The following is a 22,696-nucleotide window of genomic DNA, read 5'->3' on the forward strand; positions in this document are numbered from 1 at the left end:
CCATGACTTTATTCTTCAACTTTTCATTCGTTGAATCCTCGAGTCGAGGGTGGGATACATGACAGATGTCGATGGAGAGGGAGGGGAGAGGAGTGGAGTGTAGTGATTAGATGCGGCATCAATAAAGTATACCTAGCTGGTTTCAGGACGCAGAACTTTGCTCTCCTAATTTCTTTATTTTCACATCGTTCTATCCTGTTCGATTCCTCTTGCAGGGAAAGGGAGGGCAGTCTTCTTTGCCATACTGTTCGTTTCCTTCTCGCAATCACTTCTCAAGGAGGAACAGTGAATGCCTAGCTGGCTAGTACATACGTTTCCGGAGAGCCAGTATATTTCTTTTATATTTTTGTGGGCTAAGCCAAGAGGCGAGGAAAGAGAGCAGGAAATCAAGAGGATGATGGTTTCTTTTCTTCTAGGGTGTCTCTATCATTCAAGTGCTTTTTCTTTCCTTTTGAAAAGTACATGACCGAGCCGCTGAAATCACCCTCTTCCTACCCCTTTTTTTTTGGGTGGGGGGGGGGGGGCGCGACTTTTTACTCCTGTATATCATTTCCGTTTTCTTCTCTTTTGGTATATCGTTTATTCTCGTATTTTTGGATATCGGATGAGCTCAAGTCGTCTCACCAGTTCCCGCTTCTGCCATATGGTGTCGCACCGTAAGGCGTGGCGCCGCCTGCACCACCAGCGCCTGCACCGGCGCCTCCTCCCCAAGCGCTCGTCGCGCCTCCGGCATAAGGAGTCGTGAAGCCGCCTGCGCCATTAATGTCGCCATAGGTGGTGTTGCCTCCGTAGGCGGTGCCTGCTCCTCCGGCGCCGGCCATGTCCATCATATCTGGGCTTTGGCCGCCGTTGCCGAGATAGTTGTTGGAGAGGTTGTTGGTGCTGTTCTGGTCGACGCCCGAGAGCTCCTGGATCAGAGTGGCGAGTTTTTGTTGCAGGACTCGGATGCCCGAGTGCATGATTTGGTCGGGCGGCATGACGCCTGTGCCTTCTAGGTTTATGTAGTATTGGTTCTGTGGTGGAAGAGACGGTCAGTATGTCTGGGAGGACAAGGAAAAGAAACAGGTGACAAACTCACGGGCTCTGCGTCGTAGTCGAAGACTTCGCCCTCCTGCGGAGGCTCCTCCCACTGCGCGTTCTTGCTCTCGGGCCACTCTTCCACCTTGTCGGACTCGTACCACAGATCCGCGTGTCGGAGCTTGTTGTGCGGGTCGTACTCGAAGCCCATGGCGGCCGTGGGCATCCACTTGGCGTGCTCTTTTGCGATTCCCTTCTTTGCGATGCAGCGCAGCTTCAGCTCTTGTCCTCTGCGCAACTTGCACAGCAGAGCGCCCTGGCCTTCGGGATCCATGACGACAGGCTCGCCGCGCGGAGGTAGATTGTCGTCGATGGCGGCAGATGCGGCGGCGCCGTACGGGGTGCGCGAAGTGGAGAAAGCAGAGTCGATGTAGAGGTCTTTGGCGAAGACCTTGACGATCTCGTCGGAGCTGCGATTCGAAGCGTTGAGCCTCAGAATGACGGCGCAGTTCTCGCAGTATTGATCGCAGTCGCAGTCGCGGGTGTAGAGCAGGTCGTCGATGTTCTTTGCCGACAGAGGGATCAGACCGAGACGGTGGGCGAGGAACTCGTCGGCGAGCACAGAGGTGTTTGATTCGATTTCGACAAGGTCAATGGCCAGGGTCGGGACTTCTGCCATGATGGTACGACGCACCGAGTTTGCGAGGGCGAGAGAGGTGTTGGAAAGGACAAAATTGGCCGTCGTTCGGTTCGTGTCGCGGATGACTATGCGCGGGCCAGAGTCCTCGGTGTCGAGGGTGTTGTATTGATCGTACTCCATCGCTTCTGCTGCTGCGCCCACTGATGTGTTGTTCTCCGCTGCTCTTTCTTGTTGCTTCTGCTGCTCTTGTTGCTTCTGCTGCTATCGGGGAGCAGGTGGTGATGGAGTGGTAGAGTGAATGCGATCGATTGCCCGCGCTGGTGTTGTGGTACTGCCGCGGGTGTTGTTGGTTGGAGGTCGCAAAGGGATTAGGTAAGCAACAACTCGGGTGAGTGATGAGTGCTGAGTGATGTGCCTCCAAGGTGATGTTGACTTGGGTGTGATGGAGTAAATGAAGTGAATTAATGGACTGATTGTTTAATGGGTAAATGAGAATCCCCGAAGCCCTTCTTCCCCACGTCCACCTTTAATCTTCGATTCGGAAGTCACTGCGACTCTTACTCGCAAAAGCGGCAGGAGCAGGAGCCGGAGCAGGAGCAGCAAAACTCCAACCAAATCCAAAGCAAACCCGAGCAAACAGTCCAAACTCTGGCGTCACTTTCACTGTCACGGAAACTACAGGTACGACTTGCACCTTCCTTGCCATATTCTTGTCTCTCTTTCTGCTGATAACCCATCTGTTCCCCCAAGAATACACCGGCTATCCGTAGTCACATCCATCAACTCACATACACACCATATGCGCACTCACATATGGCGCAAGTCGTTCGTGCGGCTCTCACAAAGACACCAACCTCTGCCTGTGCAACGCCGTCATTTTCACCTGGCACAGCGCTCCCTCGCCGCAAACACTCCCACTGATCCCGCCAACCCCTCGTCCTCGTCGTCGTCGTCGTCGTCGTCGTCGTCGTCGTCACCACCATCGGCCGGCAGAGATGGCGCTGCTGCAGGAAGAGAAAGAGAAAGACTAGGGGCAGAGAAGGAGTCGAGGACGAGTCAGCAAGCAGAAGAAGTCGGAGACGACTCGAGGCCCAAGAGACTGTCCGCCCGCCGCACCAGGCTCTACTCCAAACCCACCAGAGAGGTGCCTTCCTTCGCCGTCCCTCACTGGTTCCTCAAGCACAACGTCCGTCTGCAGGAGGATCCTCCTTCTGCTGCCAAAGCCCCTGCCGCTGCACGATCATCCTCGACTCCAGACCTTACTCCCGTTCGCCGAACCTTCAGTCTTGTTGACCGAGACACCGGCCATGTCGTCTTGACTCTGCCCTTTACCGACCTCGAACCCACTCCTGCCAAGCTCCCTCAGCCCAGCAACAGACTCGGCGACTTTTTCTCTTCCTCCTCGACAGATTCGACGACTCCCATAGCGGCAGACAAGACGGAGAGAGATCAGCCCGCCGAGAAGAGCACCCAAGAACAGGCCCAGCCCACATCGAAACCTGTCAGGCGCGCCGCCAGACAACTCTCACCATCCCCTCCGCACACTCCGCAAGAGCCTGCGCTGCTGCTCTTCCTGCACTTGCAGCTCTTGTTGAACGCCACATTCAACATCACCGGTCCTGCTGCCGCTAACCTGGAGAAGCCTGACATTGCTCTGCACACCTCGGATCACTTTGCACACGACCCCCTGGACCGCTTTGTCGAGCAGCTCTCCCGCCTTGTCCATGCCGACTTGATACGGCTGGATGCGAACGATGTGGCAGAACTGGCCGCCGACTACATCGACACCACCGACCCCGCCTCCCCCTCCATATCATCTTTGCCATACGATGTCTACAAGGGCGTGGGTGCCGTCAAGGCCTTTGACATAGATCTGCCCGATGATTTTCTCTCCGACGATGCACAAGATCCCCAGGACATGGACCCCGATGCCATGGAGGACGCCTTCGCCGCAGCAGGCGGTGGTGCTTCCCCTTTCGGAAATATCGATGTGTCTCAACTGGGCAAGTACTTGCAACAAAACGCTGACAAGCTGAGCAAAGCTTTGGGTGATGGCCGTCGTCCCATAGCCATCAACCTGTCCAACCTTCGCGACATGCGTGCCAACTCTCCTTCCTCTGAGCACAAGTCGGCTTCGTCGCCCTTCACAATCACCTCCTGGGAAGAGTTGAAGTTGCAGACTTTGCTGGACACTCTGCTAGATAGCGCTGCTGCTAGGAGAGACTCCGCCGCTCAGAACACAACCCAGAACGCCACCTTCCTGCGCAACTCTTTCCGCGCTGCCAAGCTTCCTGCAGAGTTCACTGCCGAAGCATCTGCTGCGCAGCCGAGCGAAGATCAGCTCGCAAGATTGTTGAAGACTTATCTGGCTACGCGCGTCGAATTTGCAACCAAAGACAGCACCATCGAGAGTCGTACTGCCGACGTCGAGTCCACTAACAAAACAACATCTACACCCATCCCAGAGCCCGGCACGCGAACGATCCTGCATATTCGAGACCTCGAGGCCATTCGACGCACCCCTCAGGGTGAGGCCATCATCCGTATCCTCTCCAAAGTCGTTCAGAGACGTCGCAAGGACGGCCAGCAGATCGTCATGGTGGGCACCACCGCCGGCTATCAGTCCAGCTTCATGGATGACATCGAAGCTGAGGAGGAGAACGAATCCACCTTCAGATCCATGCAGTACATAAGCCCGTCCACTGTCACATCTACCTACACATCTCCCGGCTTGCCCTTGACCAAGCTGGACCGATCCTTGTCGAAACCAGGCTATCATCGTCTGCTCGACATCAATTTGCGAAACGTGCAGGCCATGATTCGCCGATTGGGTCTTGCTACCTCGGAGTCACTCTTCGACTCGACCACCCGCAGTCACTTGAACTTCCCCGGTACCTGGAAGTTTGGCGACGTTGCCTTGTCTCAGGATGAAGTCCAGCAGATAGTCATCTTCGCCGAAAGTCTACGGACAACCTACACTGACAGCCCGAGCCTGGAGACATTCCACATAGCTTTCGCCGCAGCTCTTCAGAACACCATCGACTCGACTCTTGCCCCCTTGACGGGCTTCCAGGTCGAGCCCGCGATTCCCGCAGCGAGACCACGTGGCTCGTCCAAGGGGTCCAGCGACTCCAAGCGTGGCTCCAGCAAGCTGAATCTGGATCAGTTGAAGAAGACGTGCGACAAGCACGAGAAGAAGTTGCTGAGCGGCGTCGTCGACCCTCAGAGCCTCAGGACAACCTTTTCAGACGTGCACGCTGCATCCGAGACTAAAGAAGCACTCAAGACACTGACCAGCCTGTCCTTGCTACGTCCAGAGGCTTTCTCGTACGGTGTCTTGGCAAACGACCGTTTGCCTGGCCTTTTACTCTACGGTCCACCCGGCACCGGAAAGACGATGCTCGCAAAAGCCGTTGCCAAAGATTCGCAGGCTACCGTGCTCGAGGTGAGCGGTGCTCAGGTCTACGAAAAGTACGTCGGAGAGGGCGAAAAGATGGTCAAGGCCGTCTTCAGTCTCGCCAAGAAGCTTTCGCCCTGCGTGGTATTCATCGACGAAGCAGACGCTCTCTTTGGATCACGAGGCGGTGCAAACAATCGGACAACACATCGGGAGATTATCAATCAGTTCTTGCGAGAGTGGGACGGCATGGACGACCATTCAGTCTTCATGATGGTGGCGACCAATCGACCATTTGACCTCGACGATGCCGTACTGCGCCGTCTACCCAGACGTCTACTTGTCGACCTACCTGTCGCCAAGGATCGCGAATCTATCCTCGGCATACATCTCAAGGGCGAGATGCTAGATTCTTCCGTCTCGCTGAACAAGCTCGCAGAAGACACCGCTCTTTACTCGGGATCTGATCTCAAAAACGTCTGTGTGGCCGCTGCGCTCAGCGCCGTCAGAGAAGAGAACGATTTACTGGCACAACACAAGGATGACGCAGACTTTAAGCTACCCGAACGTCGAACTTTAACCAACAAGCACTTCGAGAAGGCATTGGCGGAGATCAGCGCCAGTATCAGTGAGGACATGAGCACGCTGAGCGCCATCAGGAAGTTCGACGAGCAGTATGGAGATCGCCGAGCAAAGAAGAAGAAGACTACTTATGGCTTCGGTGGCATCGTTGAGACTAACGAGAACGCCGCTCGAGTCCGACAGGACGACCCCAAGCCTTGATCAAGCCAGGATCTCGTTGTAGTGACGAGTGTGTACGGTTGAGTGTTCTGTACAATATTTTAGATTTTCATACTACTAGAAAGCATCATGACCAACATCAGATTAATTCCTACTATACATCCGGGGTTCCGGCGGACACGGACGTCCGAGATAGGGAGAAACAACCCAAGTCTTGACAATATCATCCTCTGATACAGATATTGCAGATTAATCAGCGCGTGGGATTGGGGCTGTACGACTATAGTTCGTGGTAGGAGCCAAGTGGATTACGCAAGTCATCGACGTCTTGCTGCAAGGCTACTTGTACCAAGACATTTGGCGCCGTCTGTCAGTCGCAGACGAACCCAAAATAGTTTTGTTTTACTGCTGCGCACGCGGAGATCAGCCACGGAGATGGGCCGCGCAAGGTCTGTTGAAAACATGGCTGGCTGTTCTGATGTTGCATCTTACCGCCTCACTTGCATTTCTAGAGATAGACTGATGGAAGAGTGAGCGGTTGGTCGTGAGAGAAGCTTCACGAGTATAACGACTTCTGATCATCCAGTGAACATTAACCTAAAAAAGAAGTGTTCGAGAAGTGGCGGTCGAACAGGTCGTGCACAAAGTGCAAGTATAGTGAGCGCATCCGGGTGCCATGGCAGCCAAGCTGCGTTGCCGTGAAGCAGAAGGCTCGGCCTCGCCTTGGCGCTTCCTTTTGGTCCGCGTCGGCGGCGTTTAGAGAGTTGTTGCTGCTCTCTCTCTCTTTCGCCCATCCACTAGTTGGCCGAAGTTGTCATATGGCCATTCGTTAGATCCATAAGACACACTCTGATCCCTCGTTTCGTTTACTTGTATAGTGTTTCCTTGTTTTTCTTTTGGATAAAGTGACTCTTTTCCTGTTTTTTTCCTAGATACTAACAATCAAATAAATACTGGTCGCGCCACCCTCAAGGTTTTATAACGACAGAAGAGATACGGTTATCATACAGTATACCGAGTCGGCGAGCCAGGACCCCTTTCACGTTCGTTGCCGCGTAGCGGAGAATTAAAAAAGAAACATCAACGCAATCGCCCGCGCGGCAATGCGCATCTCATCATCCGTTCGTGCCAACACGCTGAACCTCAGTGTATGGACAACGTTATTACTTGCCACCTCTCTGGTGTCTGCCAGCTCTGTTATCCGAAATCCCATCCGAGCCTTATCTACAGTCCGAAATAGCACGATACATACTTTCAACAACCACGTGACTGCTCTATCAAGTTTTGACCTGACTTTCCTGCTTCATGATGATATCGAGATCAAGTTGGCCCTCGAGCCGAATCATGATATTCTTCCCGACTCGGGGATTACCGTCACTCACTTGGGTCCGGACGGCGAGATAGTCAGGACTGAGGAAATCGATCGTTTATCGCACAAGGTCTACAGGGGAACTGCATGGGTGAGACGAGAGTCATCAGGGAAGGGAGAGAGCGAGTGGATGAATGCTGGATGGGCACGCGCATCGGTCCTCAGGGATGGTGTTGACCCGTTGTTCGAGGGCGCATTCGCCCTTTACCACAACAACCATCACATCATGACCTCACATAATTATGAGCGCACGAGGCATCCTTTGGACCCGGAGATCGAATCGAGGGACGATGACTTTATGCTGGTCTGGAGGGATTCCGACATCATAAGGGATGAGGACATGACTGTCGGTCATACTGAATTGAGGAGAGACCTGCTGGACCAGGGAAGCCTCGCTTGCAGTTCCGATGTCCTGGACTTCAACACTAACCCAGATCATCCTGTATTTGCTGGAGTCCTGAAGCGCACAGACTTACACTGGGGCAGCATGAGCTTTTCTTCACTTTTCGCCAAACGACAACTTGACTCTAGCACTGGTGGCAATGGTGCCGGTGTTAGTCTTGTGTCCACCATCGGCCAGACAAACGGATGTCCTAGCACTCGCAAAGTCGCTCTGGTCGGTGTCGCCACAGACTGCACCTACACGGCATCCTTCAACTCTACCGAAAGTGTCCGACAGAACGTGATCAACCAAATGAACACGGCATCTAATCTATACGAGCGCACCTTTAACATCTCCCTTGGTCTTCAAAACCTCACTGTTTCAGATGCAAGTTGTCCCGGTACACCACCCAGCACTACGCCGTGGAACCAGCCATGTAGCGACAGCGTAGACATTCAGGACAGACTAAACATGTTCAGTGCCTGGAGAGGAACTCTGCAGGACAACAACTCGCACTGGACTCTTCTTAGTACCTGCAATACTGGCAGCGCCGTCGGTCTCGCATGGCTCGGCCAAGCCTGTGTGACGGGCTCCATCAGCACGAACAGCAGCACCACTGGAAATGGGCAATCAGGGTCCGGTCGGGAGACGGTGACGGGAGCCAACGTCGTCATTCGCACTCAAGGCGCCTCGGAATGGCAGGTCATCGCTCACGAAACCGGTCATACCTTTGGAGCAGTGCATGACTGTACATCAGATGTTTGTACGACACAGTCGACGACGGTCAGCAGCTCTCAGTGCTGTCCATACAGCGCCAATACCTGCGATGCCGGCGAGAGATATATCATGAATCCCTCGACATCCTCGGGTATCACTGATTTCAGCCCTTGCAGCATCGGCAACATCTGCAGTGCCCTTGGACGCAACAGCGTGCACTCGAACTGTCTGTCTGACAACAAGGGCGTGACGACAATCAGTGGTCAACAATGCGGCAATGGGATTGTGGAAGAAGGCGAAGATTGTGACTGTGGTGGAGCAGAAGGCTGTGGAGACAACCAGTGCTGCGAACCGACGACATGCAAGTTCAAGGAGACAGCAGTCTGCGATGACAGCAACGAAGGCTGCTGCAACAGTTGCCAATTTGCCAACAACGGAACCATCTGTCGCGCTTCCACCGGTGACTGCGATCCCGCCGAGACATGCACAGGATCGTCTGCATTCTGTCCTGCAGATGTCAACGCTCCTGATGGTAACAGTTGCGGTTCGGGGGGTGGGCTCACTTGCGCGAGTGGACAATGCACAAGCAGAGACTTGCAATGCAAGACGATCATGGGCAGTTACACCACAGGCAACGACACGTACGCCTGCGACCATTCCAGCTGCTCGCTCAGCTGTGCGAGTCCAGAATTTGGTTACGGGGTGTGTTACGGTCTGCAGCAGAACTTCCTAGATGGAACCTCATGCAGCGGCGGAGGCAAATGTCAAAACGTAAGTTTTCTTCCTTGCTACTTCACTCACGATCCACTGACACAACGAACAGGGCCAATGCAAAGGCACATCAGTAGGCGGCGAAGTGCGCTCGTGGATCGACGACCACAAAGCTCTAGTCATCGGCCTCGCAGCTGGCATCGGAGGCTTCATTGTCCTCGCTCTCCTCAGCTGTCTGATCTCATGCTGCAGACGCAGACGTAGAATCGCCGCTCCTCCTCGCGCCATGATGGCCGCTCCCCCGCCAGGCGGATGGGGCGGCTGGGGCCCAGGTGGTCCACCTGGTGGTGGAGCCAGAGGCGTGCCCCCGCCTCCTCCTCCGCCGTATATGCAGCAGCAGCAACAGCAGAGTGGTGGCGTGTGGTATCCGCCGCCTCAGGCTCCTCCGCCGTCGTATGGGGGTGTGAGATATGGATGAGGAACACACCGTGAATAAGTGGGTTTTCGCTGGCTCTCGCATATCGCAAGCATTAGCATTCGCATTCGCATTCGCATTCGCATTCGTGTTATAAGCACACATTACCGATCCCAGAGACTTTATATATATCCAATTAATTTCATTCGTTCTATTTTTCCTTTTCACTATTTGTGGATCCCTACTGTTGAACACCTCCTACTCGTCAAACTCTACTCGTGAATTTCAACTCGTAATCTCTACTCGTAAACTCCTACTCATTAATCTCCATTCGTGAATCCCTGCTCACGAATCTCTACTCATGAACCTCCACTCATGAACCTCTACTTTAACAGTCCACTCCTATCCCTAGCAGATCAAAGATCAGAGATCAGAGCATTGGCTTTCCCTTTTCCAATCGAGTCTTCGCGACTTTGCTTGGCCTGTGAATGTGCTTTGCCTGTGAATATACTTTGCCTGTGGATGTGCTTGCTTTCGGATCTCAGAGTTAGACTTGTAAAATAGACAAGTGGTTGGTGCAGAGGACTGTCCACGGATAGAACTATATATAATTAGATGATTAGTGGATGGATGGATGGACGGACGGGGTGGAGCGGGATATATATATGTGTATGCATGTGTATGCTTTAATCCCGGCACGAGGATGAGAGAGAGTTACCAAATCCATGAGAAACGGAAGGAAGTAGTAGGCTCGGTTCGGGGAATCATCATGTATGCATAGACAATCGGGGAGAAATACACTGTACAGTGTCTAGTCTTAGGCTCAAGAGAGCAGAAGTCATCAAAGTGACTACTGGACCTCTTGACTGCGGGTAGCGACTGAGGGGGAGACGGAACAGAGAAGAGAAAAAATGATGATGGAAAGAGTGGGCGGTGGACTGAGGCTTTGTGGACAGGGTCGCTCTCTTTCTTCTTTCTGGCGAAGGACATGCTGCTTCTGATAAGATATCTTCCCGGAGGTCTGAATGTTTGGATGTAGAGTATACGTCTTTCCCCCTTCGTTCTGATAATGGAATGTGATCACGTTGGTCTTGCATATTGGTCTTGCCTGTCACAGCACATTGTCTTGGCTGAATGACTTCCGCTGGAGACTTCGGCGGTCCATCGTAGGCGCGACAGACAAGGCGAGCGCACGGAGTGGAAAGGAAACCGGAAAGGAGCGCATTGAGTTCAAGGTGTGGTTTGTTGTGCCACCTGTCTGTGATTGCGCACTTAAAATAACTCTAGATCGAGCGTATAACAGAACTGAAGCACAAAAGAAGAAAAAACGCCTTTGGTGCGCCTGCCCTTGTATGTCGCGTGCCTTGGATTTTCCCTTCCAAGGACATACACATGCACATCCGCTTTCCCCCCTTAGCTGTCGGTCGTCATTTGAGTCCTCTTGTTTCCTTGGATAGAAGTGATGGATGGTCGACCATCGTTTTTCACTTTTGTTTTTTGGGTTGCTCTATTTCCCCCCTTTTAGCCCTTTGCTTTGCCGCCTTGGTGTTTCTTTGTGTATACCGTCATGTGAGTGATGGATGCATGTATTTTGTAGCGAATTTCATCATCATTGTTATTTGTTGAGTCGTTTCAGCGATATGCTTCCGCCTCAATCTTGCTTTGGCACTCCCTGTGTGACTAATCCAGAGGAGCGTGCTTGAAGAGGAACGACACGCTCTCGCCGTTGTGAGTACGTCTGCATGCTTCGGCCAACTGTTGTGCGCACGATGAATCAGTATAGAAAGCAAACGCAGAAAAGAAAGGAGAAAGACTCACGGTGGGACTGATGTCGATAGTCTCGATCCTGGGGCACAGCGCCTTCTTCCACTCGTGAGGCACCGTGTTCGTGACAACCAGCTTCTCCAATTTCGAATTATTCAGCGCCTCGATGGCGTTGCCGCTGAGAATGCCATGGGTGACGATCGCAATGGCTGATTTGGCGCCGTGGGTCATGACGACGTCTGCGGCTTTGCAGAGGGTGCCGCATGTATCCGCCATGTCGTCGACGATGATGGCAATCTTGTCCTTTACGTCTCCGACCAGAACCATGCGTGATACCTCGTTGGGGCGAGCGCGCTCTTTGTGGATCAGAGCAAAGCCGAGATCGAGTCCGTCGGCTATCGAAGTTGCTCTGCAGGAAACAAAAAGGTCAGTGACTGTGCTTGGCTCGCGTTTGGCCTGTGACAACACCAGCGCCTCTATTTCTCCCTGAATCTCACCTCTTAGCACCTCCAGCATCGGGCGACACAATCACACAGTCCTTGACCGGGAGAGCGTCGCGAATCCAGCGCAAAGTGCTCGGCTCAGCATAGAGGTTGTCGACCGGAACATTGAAGAAGCCTTGGATCTGCGAAGCGTGCAGATCCATTGTGATGACGTGGTTGCATCCAGCAGTCTGGAGCATGTTCGCCATGAGACGGGCGGTAATGGGAGCTCTAGACTTGTCCTTTTTGTCCTGACGAGCGTAGGGGAAGTTGGGAAGGACTGCAGTGATGCGGCGGGCGGAGGCGGTCTTGCAGGCGTTGATCATAATAAGCAGCTCCATGACGCCGTCGTTGATGTCGCCAGGAGCGGTCGATTGTAGGATGAAAACTGTTCAGGCGCGAAGCGCGCATGTTAGAAGAAAAAAAATCCAAACCCGGTCAATAGGATTATCTTTTTTACCATCTTCGTCGCGCACTGATTCACCTATAGAGATTGACGATTCCTGGTTCGAATATTGGAGGACCATAACCTTTGCAAGCTCGATGCCCAGTCTTTTTTGTCCCAGAGAGGGATCAAGTCAGCATATGAATAAACACGCATTTCTTCTCTTCTCGCCCATCTCTCTCTCTTCTCAGCCTTCACAGACTGGATGGAATTCAAGACGGTGAAGAGAAAAGAAAAAAGAAATGTTGCGGGCGGTGCCCATTTGTCCATACCTTTTCGCGACCAGCTCAGCCAGCTGCGGGTGACTGTTTCCAGTCAGTAGCTTGATGGAATTCGACGCCATCTTTGTTTCTGTTCTTCTAATGTCAGGCACGAAAGCAATGCAGTAGCAACACAGTTGGGCCTCTTGTGCAGCTGCTACATGCTAAGAGGAATAAATTCTAAAAGCCGACGTCAAACCCGCAGATAAAGACGGCGGGGGAGTCACTCGGAAGTAGCCGAAGTGAGAACTGGGGTTCACCCAAGACTTCTACAATCCACAATGCGCAGAGGAGCGCTCATTCAAATGCTCAGCACTTGATTGGATAAAACGTGTTATTGATGATCTAAATTCATCGTTGGCATAATCTGCTCCTATCTTACTCATCTGGTGCTCCTGTGATCGCTTCTGGCTCACTGCTCTGGTGAGTGCATGTGCTCACGAATGATGACCCTCCTTGAGACGATGCAACTCTGCTGTCATCTTCTTCCTCCTTGTCCGACTTCTCCTCCTGCCTACCCGACACCTCCATACTAGGTGTATCCTTGCCCAGTGTCAAGTTCATAAACTTCAGTGTTGTTTCAAGCTCGTTCTGTAATTCCACAAGATTGTCCGTTGGCACGCTCCCAGGCGATTTCTCAATGCGCTGTCGGAATGCGCGAAGAGTGCGACATAGCTGCTCGGTCGACGCTGACACGCTGCCAAATCCTCTCGACTCAGGTCTGGTAGGGCTGCTGATACCCTTGTCCGATTCAACCGTCGACATACTTTTCCCCCGAGTCGGTCTTACATTGACATGTCCTGTGTGACCCGGATGTCTGGTCCGCGTGGGACTCGATGGCAACGACCCTGCTGGTGAAGGGGATCTGTGCCTAGACTTTACACTCTGATTGACTCTGGAGCTGTTCAGAGGGCTAGGGTCCAGTCGCGGGGTAGTCTTCACTCCCAAACGCGAGCTCTTGTGCTTTAGCGTTGTGGGCAGCCTCATGGCAGCTGCGGCCGTGGGCGACTGCGGCTCGTTCTCGGATGCCTCCATAGATTGCGTGCGATGAAATCTCGCGAGCTCGGAATGTGATATAACCTTCCTGAGAGGCTGAGCGACTGATGGCATTGTCGTCCCGCCAGCTGCAGGAACCTGCAGGCTGTGGTCAGAACCGCTGGAGTCTGGCCTCCTCGACTCAGTGTCCCAGACAAATATGGTCCCATCAGCTGCCACAGTGACAACTTTGGAGTACTCATCTCCATCACCAGGCTGTATCACTGCTATGTCTGTTACGCCTTCGGTGTGTCCCCAGTCGCGAGCCAGAAGTGATCCGTCTTCGGTGTATAATCGCACAGACTTGTCGCTCGACGACACACCCGCGACAATAGGAGGCCCCGTGGATGAAGGAAGGTGTGCCAGGCTGGACATGGTCACTGCATCTCCGCCATCGCCGTCTGCCGCCTTGAAAGAGGAGACGATCCGTCCGCTGTGAGTATTCACAAGGTTTATGCATCGATCTGTACTGGACAGCAGGACGATGTCTTGGTAGACAGACGGTCGCATCGACGTCGGAGAGTTCTTTAGCGTGATTGTCCTTGTGATCACGAAGACAACAGGGCTGCCGTCGTCACGGTTGACAGCTTCGCGAACAACAATTGTTCTGTCAGCTGAGCATGAAATGAGCTGTCTCCCTGCCTTTGCAAACATCATACATGTCACCGAGCCAGCGTGTTCGTCGAGTGTTTGCGAGAGCACCAACCCATCCGGTGTTAGTATAAAAAGCTGTATCGTGCGATCACGACTGCCTGACGCAACCAATGTTCGTTCTGGAGTCTCAAGGATGGCAATGTCTGTGACTTCTCCCGAATGTGCTCTGATGCATGATGTAACATCCCCAGAGTTTGTGTCGCTCAGTCTACGATGAATTAGCAAAATGTTCAGTACTTACATTGAGAAACAAAAACGAGAGAACTCACCTGAGCATGCCATACCGATCACCGCTGATCGTCAGAGATGATGACGCTGATGTGACACTCTTGAGCTCATTTGTAACGTTGTAGACGTCAACCGACTGACTCATCGGTATCTTGAGCGAAGCTGCCATCTCACAGTCAGAGGTCCAGTATATGACAGTCCCGCCAGCAGACCAGGTAAGAAATGCTGCGTCCGACTTGTTGGGCATTGGTAGAGCCCGCACTCCGAGGACTGCGTCCGCGTGAGCTGGCACCGCGTAAAATGCAGGACTGATCTCCTCATCGTTGACGCCAGGAGACCGCCTCAGCTGGACTCCGTGATGGTTATCAACCGTGATAGCGATGTCAGCCACTGCACCGATGGCCACGAAATGAGTGGAGTTAATGGATGTGCTTTTCGTAGGCGTGGATGATCCAGAAGGTGTGCCAGCCGGCACGGCCGCGTTCTGCAGCCCTGTCATGTCCAGTGCCTTCATAGTCCCGTCTGAGCCAGTGACCAGCAACCGGGTCGGCCCATCCAGACACGCTGCTGTTACACTAAAACCCATAATTGCTACCCTGGTCAATCGCTGACTTCTTTCAGAATCATCTAATATGCAAACGTCACCGCCATCTGAACAGACGATGGCCTTGTCCTCGGCAAAGGGTACTACGCAGGTGAAAGTGGCCTCCTGAAGATCACCGAGGACTGCATTCCGACCGACAAGAGGTTTGGGACCTCTGAATTTCTGATCCGGCGTTGCTTCGCTTCCAGGCGACGTTTCTTGGGGTCGCCAGACCTTGACGAATCTGAGACCGACAGTGACCAGATTGCTGCCGATCCAAGCCATCTGCTTGATGACATTGGTACACCTGTTGCTAGCAACGAGCGAGGCAGCTCCAGATCGCTCGTCGATACTCCAGATATACAGGAACCCATCGTTGACAGCACCCAGGCTCGCAAGATACTTGGAGTCTGGGCTGAAGGAGACTGCTTGTACGCCGAAAGTATGCTCTGTTATTGTTGCTGCTGGCACGTCGTGAGGGGCCCTCTCATCCAGTGAGAAGATGAGTACACGAGGTTTATAACCAGTTTCCCCCACCGCTATATATTTGCCATTGAAGCTGAAGGACAGCGTGGTGGCCGCTTTGACTCTCTCTTTTACATTGCCTTGCTTGGAGCTCGGCGACTCTGCCCAGTCCGAGCGCGGTGAGTGGGAGGCGCCGTAATCTCGAGTCTGCAGAGGACTTTTGTAGCGAGCGTCAGGACTGTCTCTTCCCACGCTGTTGGTGTAGAGCAGTGTCCGTGACGTCGAAGACTGAACCGGATTCGCCCTGTAGAATCGTTGTGTGATTGCACCATGGTCGTCAATGGTTGCAACAACAGCAGCAGCCCCTGCGGTATAGGCAAAAGCCCGCAGAGGTGACGAAGGCACACAGTCAAAGCAAGTGACGCTTTGGCAAGTTGTACCGATTACGCGTTTCAGAGCCAGGCCGAGGTCTTGACTGCCCTTTCCGTTGTGGGTTGTTGTAATGGGAGACCGAGGTGCGGATGCATGATATGCCCTGATCAGAGGACTGTTGGAAGTGTTCGAAGGCGTGCCTGCTCGCTGCCCACGATTCATACTGCCTGTCGCTGCAGAAGTTGTCGTCTCCTTTTCGAATGCCACGGAACTCGAGGATGATGCCAGCCGTGCATTGGTACCATGTCTAAGCAACCATCTCAGCGACGCTGTTTTTGTTTACTGGGCGGGCTTGGGCTGGAGCTTCTTGTTTACAGGAATGTCGTGTCTAAAGACTCTCGACCACCTACTTATTCCGTCAATGCTCTCCCCTCACGACAACGCAACATCACTGGCGATCACAAAACCCCTGACGCGATCTAAACAATTCAGACCTGTCATCCAAATCCGACTTGGGCGGTGGGAGGTGCTAGTGCTAATGATGACACTCCTACTTCAGAATACACGGGACGCGATGTGGGGTGAGCAGGGCTCGTCCATACCATCATCGTACCAAAGCCAATATACAGCCACGGAGAACTTCTTCCTTCTCGTCCGCTCGCATCGCGAGGTGTCGTGTTGGCCAAAGTATACATGCATGTTACAATCACACGAAAGGTGCTCACCTTTGGGGCATTTCGTGAATTTAAAGTTACGTGTGAGGACATACAAAAGAGCTGCAAGCTGCCACTTACGGCAACATTGCAGCCTCCAAGGCTAAATGGCGTTGGCTTATATGTCAACAGTGTGGTATATTGGAAAAGACATGGCAATAGCCTGCTCAGCCATGTGTCTGTCCACATACGCTGAGCAGATGTGTGTGAACCCTCATGAACAAAAGACAAACACTCTGTCATTATTATGCATCGCTACACTCACCCTTACTTCCTGCTGGCGTGCACAATCTCGATAATCTTATCAACAACCGAGGGGTCGGAGAGCTGCAGTCACAGGGATTAGTTTCGTGGTGTCGTCATACCTGCAGGAACAGAAACTTACAGTAGAGGTATCACCAAGCTGATCTTCTTCGCCAGCGAGAATTTTACGCAAGACTCGGCGCATAATCTTTCCTGAGCGCGTCTTCGGCAAATCAGGCACGACGTGTACTGCCTTGGGTGCTGCGAATGGTCCAATGCTCTTTCTTACTTGAAGGATAAGATCCTTGCGCAGGGCGTCATTTGTCTCGTTACCGTCCTTGATAGCAACAAAGGCATTGACGGCTTGTCCAGTCAGCTCATCCGAGACACCGACCACAGCGGCTTCTGCGACAGCGTGGTGCTCGATCAGAGCAGCCTCGATCTCGGCCGTCGACAAACGATGTCCGGAAACATTGACCACGTCGTCAACACGGCCACGAATCCAGTAATAGCCCTCGTGGTCTCTTGCTGCTCCATCTCCGGTGAACTAGGAGGGGTTTGTTAGCCTCATGCCATACTCCAAAACACCATCAGCATCGCCATGACTCACGTAGTAGCCCTTGTATACGTTAAGGTATGTGTCCATATATCTCTTGTGTGCACCCCAGACGGTTCTAGCCATTGAAGGCCATGCCTGCTTGAAGGCGAGAACGCCTTCAACGTCGTTACCGTGGATCTCCTCGCCAGAAACGGGGTCGATGATTGCGGGTTCGACTCCAAAGAAGGGGAGTGATGCACTTCCCGGCTTGGTCGGCGTGACACCTCCCAGAGGTGTGATCACATGGGAGCCGGTTTCGGTCTGCCAATATGTCTGTGAAAATTGTTAGTCACTCCGAAGGGAGACGCAAAACACAAAGAAAGAAAACTGACGTCGACGATGTGAGCCTCCTCCTTTCCAACAATCTCAAAGTACCACTTCCAGACTTCCGCAGCAATAGGTTCTCCGACGCTACCAAGCACTCGCAAGTGCTTCATGTCGTGCTTCACATGGTGGTCACCCGCACGTTTGAGTAGTCGCAGAGCAGTCGGAGCAACATAGAATTGCGTGACCTCGTGCTTGGCAACGACTTCCCAGTATCTGCTGAAATCAGGGTACGCTGGAGTGCCTTCGAAAACGACGGTGGCAACACCAAGCAGCAGCGGTGCGTAGACGACGTATGTGTGACCGGTAATCCAACCGACGTCGCCTCCACAGAAGAACTTGTCATCATCGTGAAGGTCGAAGACGTATTTGCCAGTCATGGCTGCGCCCAGAAGGTATCCACCGGTCGTGTGCATGACTCCCTTGGGTTTGCCAGTGGAGCCAGATGTGTAGAGAAGGAAGAGGGGGTCCTCGGAGTTCATGCTCTCGGGAGCAATGTAGTTGGGGTACTTCTCCACCTCCTCGTGCCACCACCAATCTCTGCCCGAAGTCATTGGCACTTCAGCACCAGTGCGTTTGTATACAAGACAGTGAGTGATGTCAGGGCATTGCTTCAGAGCATCGTCGACAATCTTCTTGGTGCTGATGAGCTTGCCTCCACGCTTGCCCTCATCGGTGGTGATGACAACCTTGGACTGGGCATCGATGATGCGATCACGCAGGGAATCTGAAGAAAAGCCGGCGAAGACGACTGAGTGGACAGCACCAATACGGGTACACGCAAGGAAAGCAATCAAAGCTTCAGGAATCATGGGAAGATAGATGGCAACGGTATCGCCCTTCTTGACACCCATCTGCTTGAGTACGTAGGCGAGTCTGCTCACTTCGCGTAAGAGCTCGCCATATGTGATTATGCGGCCCTCATTGACCTCATCGGCCTCATAGATGATGGCGGGCTTGTTAGGGTTCTTGAAGGCGTGACGGTCCACGCAGTTGTATGATGCATTCAGACGACCCTCGAGGAACCAGGCAATGTCACCCTCGGCCAATGAGCCAGATCGCACGGTCTGGAAGTCACGCTCCCAGGTAAGCAGCTCACGAGCCCTCTCTCCCCAGAACTTGTCAGGCTTCTCAATGGACTCCTTGTATAACTTCTGATAGTGCTCAAGCCCGTCGAGATGTGGTCTAGTTGGGTGCTTGCTGTGCGCGCAGGATTAGTGATGTGCTATGATGCACAGGACATGCTTCGGGGATCGCCTTACTCAAAGAACGCCTTGGGAACGTGGTAAGTATCGACCTCGTGTGCCTCAGGCACAACAGGTGCCGAGGGCTTGACCTTTCCTTCAGACATGATCGCGAAGGTCTCGAGGTGGAGGAGAAGACTGAGATGTATGAGTAACGTAGAGAGGAGGAAGGAGAGCAGGATACTCGGCGGACGGACTTACTTGTATACAACAAAAATATGCTAGCCGGACCCGAGGAAGACCGGATAGATGGACTTTTGGGGGCGCCTGCCTAACTTCTCCAACTCGAGGTAATCACTTTCCCGAAATTTGTCAATCGGCTCAGGAGTGCCTGTATTGACTTGGACTGCAAGTACGAGTGAGAGATCAATCGTATATCAGGAAGGTACACGTCTTCGAGCTGGCACACTGCGACAGAGGATCACATCAAGGAAGAAACAAATGGGTTTTTAGCTTTCGAGCTGCCATAAATCAATTTGTGCTGCCCCGCCGCGAACCACGACTATGCGGGGATGAGGAAGTTTGAAAGCACAGACCTCGGTACTCATAATGTACTCCCTTTGTGCCGACTGAATCAATGGCTCTGCATTACCTAAAGCTGCCTTGGGTAAGGTACAGTGCAGGACGGCAGCACCGCTTCTGTGCCCTACCTCTTTACAGCATGCCACCACCCACCGTGATCCCAATTCATTACACCCTGAATCCACCCGGCGGCCCCTAAGCTTAGCCTGTATTTACCTTACCCCAGAAGCTGCGAGGACTTGACTTTGCCAACGCTCTGGGGTTCTCGAACATCAGAAGCCCCTTGGCAGCCTTATTTGAGTAAATGCTGCTCATGTGATGCGAGTTTCTTCAAACAGTAAGAGACACAACCGAGTCCTTGGAGGTCGAGGCAGTCTCATCTCTCGGCCGTGTTTCGCTAACAAGGACCGGGAGAGCGGGACGAGCGTCTCTCTGACCAGTCCGGCATGATACTCGTCGAATCGCTATGTGGCACAAGCGTTGCATGAGCCGATCGCGGAAGACGATATCGCAAGGGACAGAACAGGCGCGCTGCGTCGAAGGGCTGCATGCTGTTCGCATACCGGAGGTGCATTCTAATAATGTGCGGTGCAATATGCAATAAACACTCGGTGGGAACCACGTGAAGATGTGCATGCCTGTTGGCTACCACGTCCCGTACACGCTACCGTCACGACGGATCACGTTTGTGCTTCGCTCTAGGTGAGCGGACGGACGTGTCGTCCGACAAAGTAAAATTGCATTGAGTTGCCCTTTCATCTACGAGAGTATGACTTCGAGTAAACACGGTGTAGATTACATGACCATGCATGCCAAGAGCAAATACATGACTCTTCTATATTGTAAGGTTGAGCCTTGGGATTAGTGGCCCCATTGGTGTTTTCTACCTGATATCTCTAGACACAGAGTGGTATAGATCGACTGCTGGGCTGGGTTAAAGAGGTGTGTCAGCTTGTAGCTCTATTCTACTGTATCGCTGAATGATGAGCGCCAAACTTAGATAAGCGATGAGACGCTGGTCGCAGGTAGGCACTTTGCATTTTCGTTGCTCCTGCTCTTTACAGAGTGCTATACAATATATATGTACAGTATTTTGGCGTCCCCACTCTTTCCCCACAGGCCTCTCTATAACATTCAATATCTTCGACTGTGGATCTTACAGTACTGTAAAGTCGGAATGTTACATCGTGATCAGAAGATCGCTCCTTGACGTGGATTGACTTTATACTGATAGTCGGTTCATCAAGCACGAAGCAAAAAGATATCCTCTTCGAGTTGTTGAGTGATTGAGGATGGGTACTTCAAGCTCTTTATGGCGGCGTCTGAAAGTTATCGCGCGGTTGCTTGCCCATTGCCCAGTTAGAGACGACGTCTGCTATCCACCTGCCCACAGCAGATCAGATGTTGGGAGTCCTCGAGCATGATCAGCGACAATCGTAACTCTCGCAACGGATCTCCTGCTGATCGATGCCGCATTGGTTCTACTTGCGACTGCAGGGACAGACGTTGGTAAGGCGTATAGTTTTGTTGAGCTGCAGAGAAGGATGGCATGACTCGCACATCAACACATACAGTGTGCAGTAGATTCCATAGTCTGGTGTCCACGCTGTCTGATGTCTAATCGCTGCAGATTCTTATCACGATATGTCGTACCCCTGTTTAGGCGCAGGAAATGATGGACCGTCTCACGACCTCTGGCATGGTCTCGGAAATAATCTTTACTGCCTTAGCTCGGCAATCTGTTGAGTGAGCTGATTGCGCTTGCCGGCTTTCATGTAACCCTCGAATCGATGCCGTAAACATTGCTATAGCACTCATCGACCGGTGGACAGCTGAATTGATTAGATCGGCGAGAAACTCTTCAACATGAGCAGTAGCCCTGGAACTTACTGTACTGCGTCCCGACCGAAGATGACATGCCAAAGGTATTCAAAGACGCGGCCACTGATTTCGTCTTCGAGATCAGTGTCCATCAGCCACTTATGGTACCAGATATACTCCTCTCTCGAACGTTTCAAGATTTGTTCACGAGACACAGCAAATTGTGCGCAACAAGCAACCGCGATCACCTCTGGCACATGTGAACTGTTGAACATGGTCTGCCACGCATCGGCAAAGGCCAATTCAGTACGATGGTCCTTGTCCTTCCTCCAAGGATGGATCTCACTTGGGCATCCAGGACGAGCAAGACACCTAAGGTTAGCATAACCATTCTTTCGCACGTAGTCGAGCTTCAGCGTTTGAAGCGATCGACCATTGTCTAATTTTGCAGCGTCGGTGTGCCAGGAACGATGATGGCCATGGATGAATGCTATGATAGATGGCAGGCGATCATAGTGTTCTATGATATACGTAAGATATGCATTTGCCTCATTGCCCTTGTTTATCGCAGTATGCAGAGGTGCATCCGGATCGTCCACTGTATATATAGCATGGTGCCAACTTGTGAAGGTAAGGTCAGCCACAACCGGTTGCGTTCACGGATCTTTACTTCCACTTACTCGGGAAGCTCGGCCTCAACCCACTCTATACTCTGGTTCTGCAGCCTTCCCAGAACAACAACCTTGTCTTCCTTTTCTCCAGAGAAAGGCACACGTTCAATCGTCGACATGTTCCCCGATTCCAATGACTTTACGATGGTCTTGAAGATGCTGTCGAAGCCTTCCTGCTTACTAGCACTCCCTTGGAAGGCAAAACCGACGCCTCGGCTCATCTCGCCTGACGATCCATCTCGCTGGAATAGAAGACTGGCAAGGCAACCTCTAACATAAATCAAACTGCAAAGGATGATGACAGCACAGCTGATGCGGACCAAGCTCTTCATAGCAATATAACGACACTCGAAATCAGCGAGAGCGTTCAGACATGAGCACAATAACAACAACCAACAAAACAGCAACAGTAACAGACGGATCCGGCCGGTAGAGGGCCATACTCTTCCTTTTGATCATTTACATGTACCTAACTTTGACAAGTACCCAAGGTCCTCATATGCCGCGGGACCCGCTGCCAAATGTGCCTAGATGACTGGCGGCCACTGCGAAATTCATGGCATTGTGGCGCTGCACAAATAAACACACCTACATCGGGCAAAGCTCTTGTTCATTGCGTAGCGCCACGGCAGTTCGGACATTTTGTTTTTAGGGTTCAACTGGAATTAAGGAGTCATGAAGATGAATAGGAGCTGAAGTCTATCCGCCATAGCGGAGAAACGTAGGCCCGGAGTAACACCTTGTTTTGCCCAACCATAGAAGAGGTCGTCAGCGATCTCTGAAGACGATGTCGTGTGACAGGTGCCTCGTAGCTCTAAAGGTATAACAATTACAGTCGCATCACTCGGGCACGATCTAGGACAATACTCAGAAGATTACAATG

At 52.5% G+C, this 22,696-nt stretch overlaps 7 protein-coding genes across 9 annotated transcripts; 2 read left to right on the forward strand and 5 right to left on the reverse strand.

The window, feature by feature from the left end:
- Positions 1–620: 620 nt before the first annotated feature.
- On the reverse strand, positions 621–1,837 carry AAFC00_002080 (uncharacterized protein; the record flags this gene model as incomplete). The annotated part of the gene is made up of 2 exons (XM_069341354.1): positions 621–1,013; positions 1,079–1,837. 2 exons carry the CDS (start codon positions 1,835–1,837, stop codon positions 621–623), a joined length of 1,152 nt encoding a protein of 383 aa, XP_069201430.1.
- A 619-nt stretch (positions 1,838–2,456) lies between these two features.
- On the forward strand, positions 2,457–5,837 carry AAFC00_002081 (uncharacterized protein; the record flags this gene model as incomplete). The annotated part of the gene is made up of 1 exon (XM_069341355.1): positions 2,457–5,837. One exon carries the CDS (start codon positions 2,457–2,459, stop codon positions 5,835–5,837), a length of 3,381 nt encoding a protein of 1,126 aa, XP_069201431.1.
- A 1,061-nt stretch (positions 5,838–6,898) lies between these two features.
- Positions 6,899–9,452, forward strand: AAFC00_002082 (uncharacterized protein; the record flags this gene model as incomplete). The annotated part of the gene is made up of 2 exons (XM_069341357.1): positions 6,899–9,034; positions 9,087–9,452. 2 exons carry the CDS (start codon positions 6,899–6,901, stop codon positions 9,450–9,452), a joined length of 2,502 nt encoding a protein of 833 aa, XP_069201432.1.
- Positions 9,453–11,069: 1,617 nt separating this feature from the next.
- AAFC00_002083 (uncharacterized protein) lies at positions 11,070–12,423 on the reverse strand (the record flags this gene model as incomplete). Its single annotated transcript, XM_069341358.1, has 5 exons — positions 11,070–11,144; positions 11,208–11,562; positions 11,651–12,023; positions 12,096–12,187; positions 12,353–12,423. 5 exons carry the CDS (start codon positions 12,421–12,423, stop codon positions 11,070–11,072), a joined length of 966 nt encoding a protein of 321 aa, XP_069201433.1.
- A 295-nt stretch (positions 12,424–12,718) lies between these two features.
- AAFC00_002084 (uncharacterized protein) lies at positions 12,719–15,899 on the reverse strand (the record flags this gene model as incomplete). Its single annotated transcript, XM_069341359.1, has 2 exons — positions 12,719–14,237; positions 14,299–15,899. The coding sequence occupies 2 exons, from the start codon at positions 15,897–15,899 to the stop codon at positions 12,719–12,721; spliced, it is 3,120 nt and encodes a 1,039-aa protein (XP_069201434.1).
- Positions 15,900–16,657: 758 nt separating this feature from the next.
- On the reverse strand, positions 16,658–18,906 carry AAFC00_002085 (uncharacterized protein; the record flags this gene model as incomplete). The annotated part of the gene is made up of 5 exons (XM_069341360.1): positions 16,658–16,717; positions 16,776–17,180; positions 17,244–17,504; positions 17,564–18,755; positions 18,818–18,906. 5 exons carry the CDS (start codon positions 18,904–18,906, stop codon positions 16,658–16,660), a joined length of 2,007 nt encoding a protein of 668 aa, XP_069201435.1.
- Positions 18,907–21,092: 2,186 nt separating this feature from the next.
- Positions 21,093–22,145, reverse strand: AAFC00_002086 (uncharacterized protein; the record flags this gene model as incomplete). Of its 3 annotated transcripts, none has more annotated exons than XM_069347979.1 (3): positions 21,093–21,153; positions 21,212–21,763; positions 21,823–22,145. In XM_069347979.1, 3 exons carry the CDS (start codon positions 22,143–22,145, stop codon positions 21,093–21,095), a joined length of 936 nt encoding a protein of 311 aa, XP_069201437.1. The 3 variants fall into 3 exon arrangements, with proteins under 3 accessions (XP_069201437.1, XP_069201438.1, XP_069201436.1); XM_069347980.1 differs by having other exon boundaries at positions 21,823–22,034; XM_069347721.1 differs by having other exon boundaries at positions 21,823–21,932.
- Positions 22,146–22,696: the final 551 nt, after the last annotated feature.

Source organism: Neodothiora populina (assembly GCF_041146345.1).
Source record: "Neodothiora populina strain CPC 39397 chromosome Unknown canker_contig_14, whole genome shotgun sequence".
NCBI classification, from domain to species: Eukaryota; Fungi; Ascomycota; class Dothideomycetes; order Dothideales; family Dothioraceae; genus Neodothiora; species Neodothiora populina.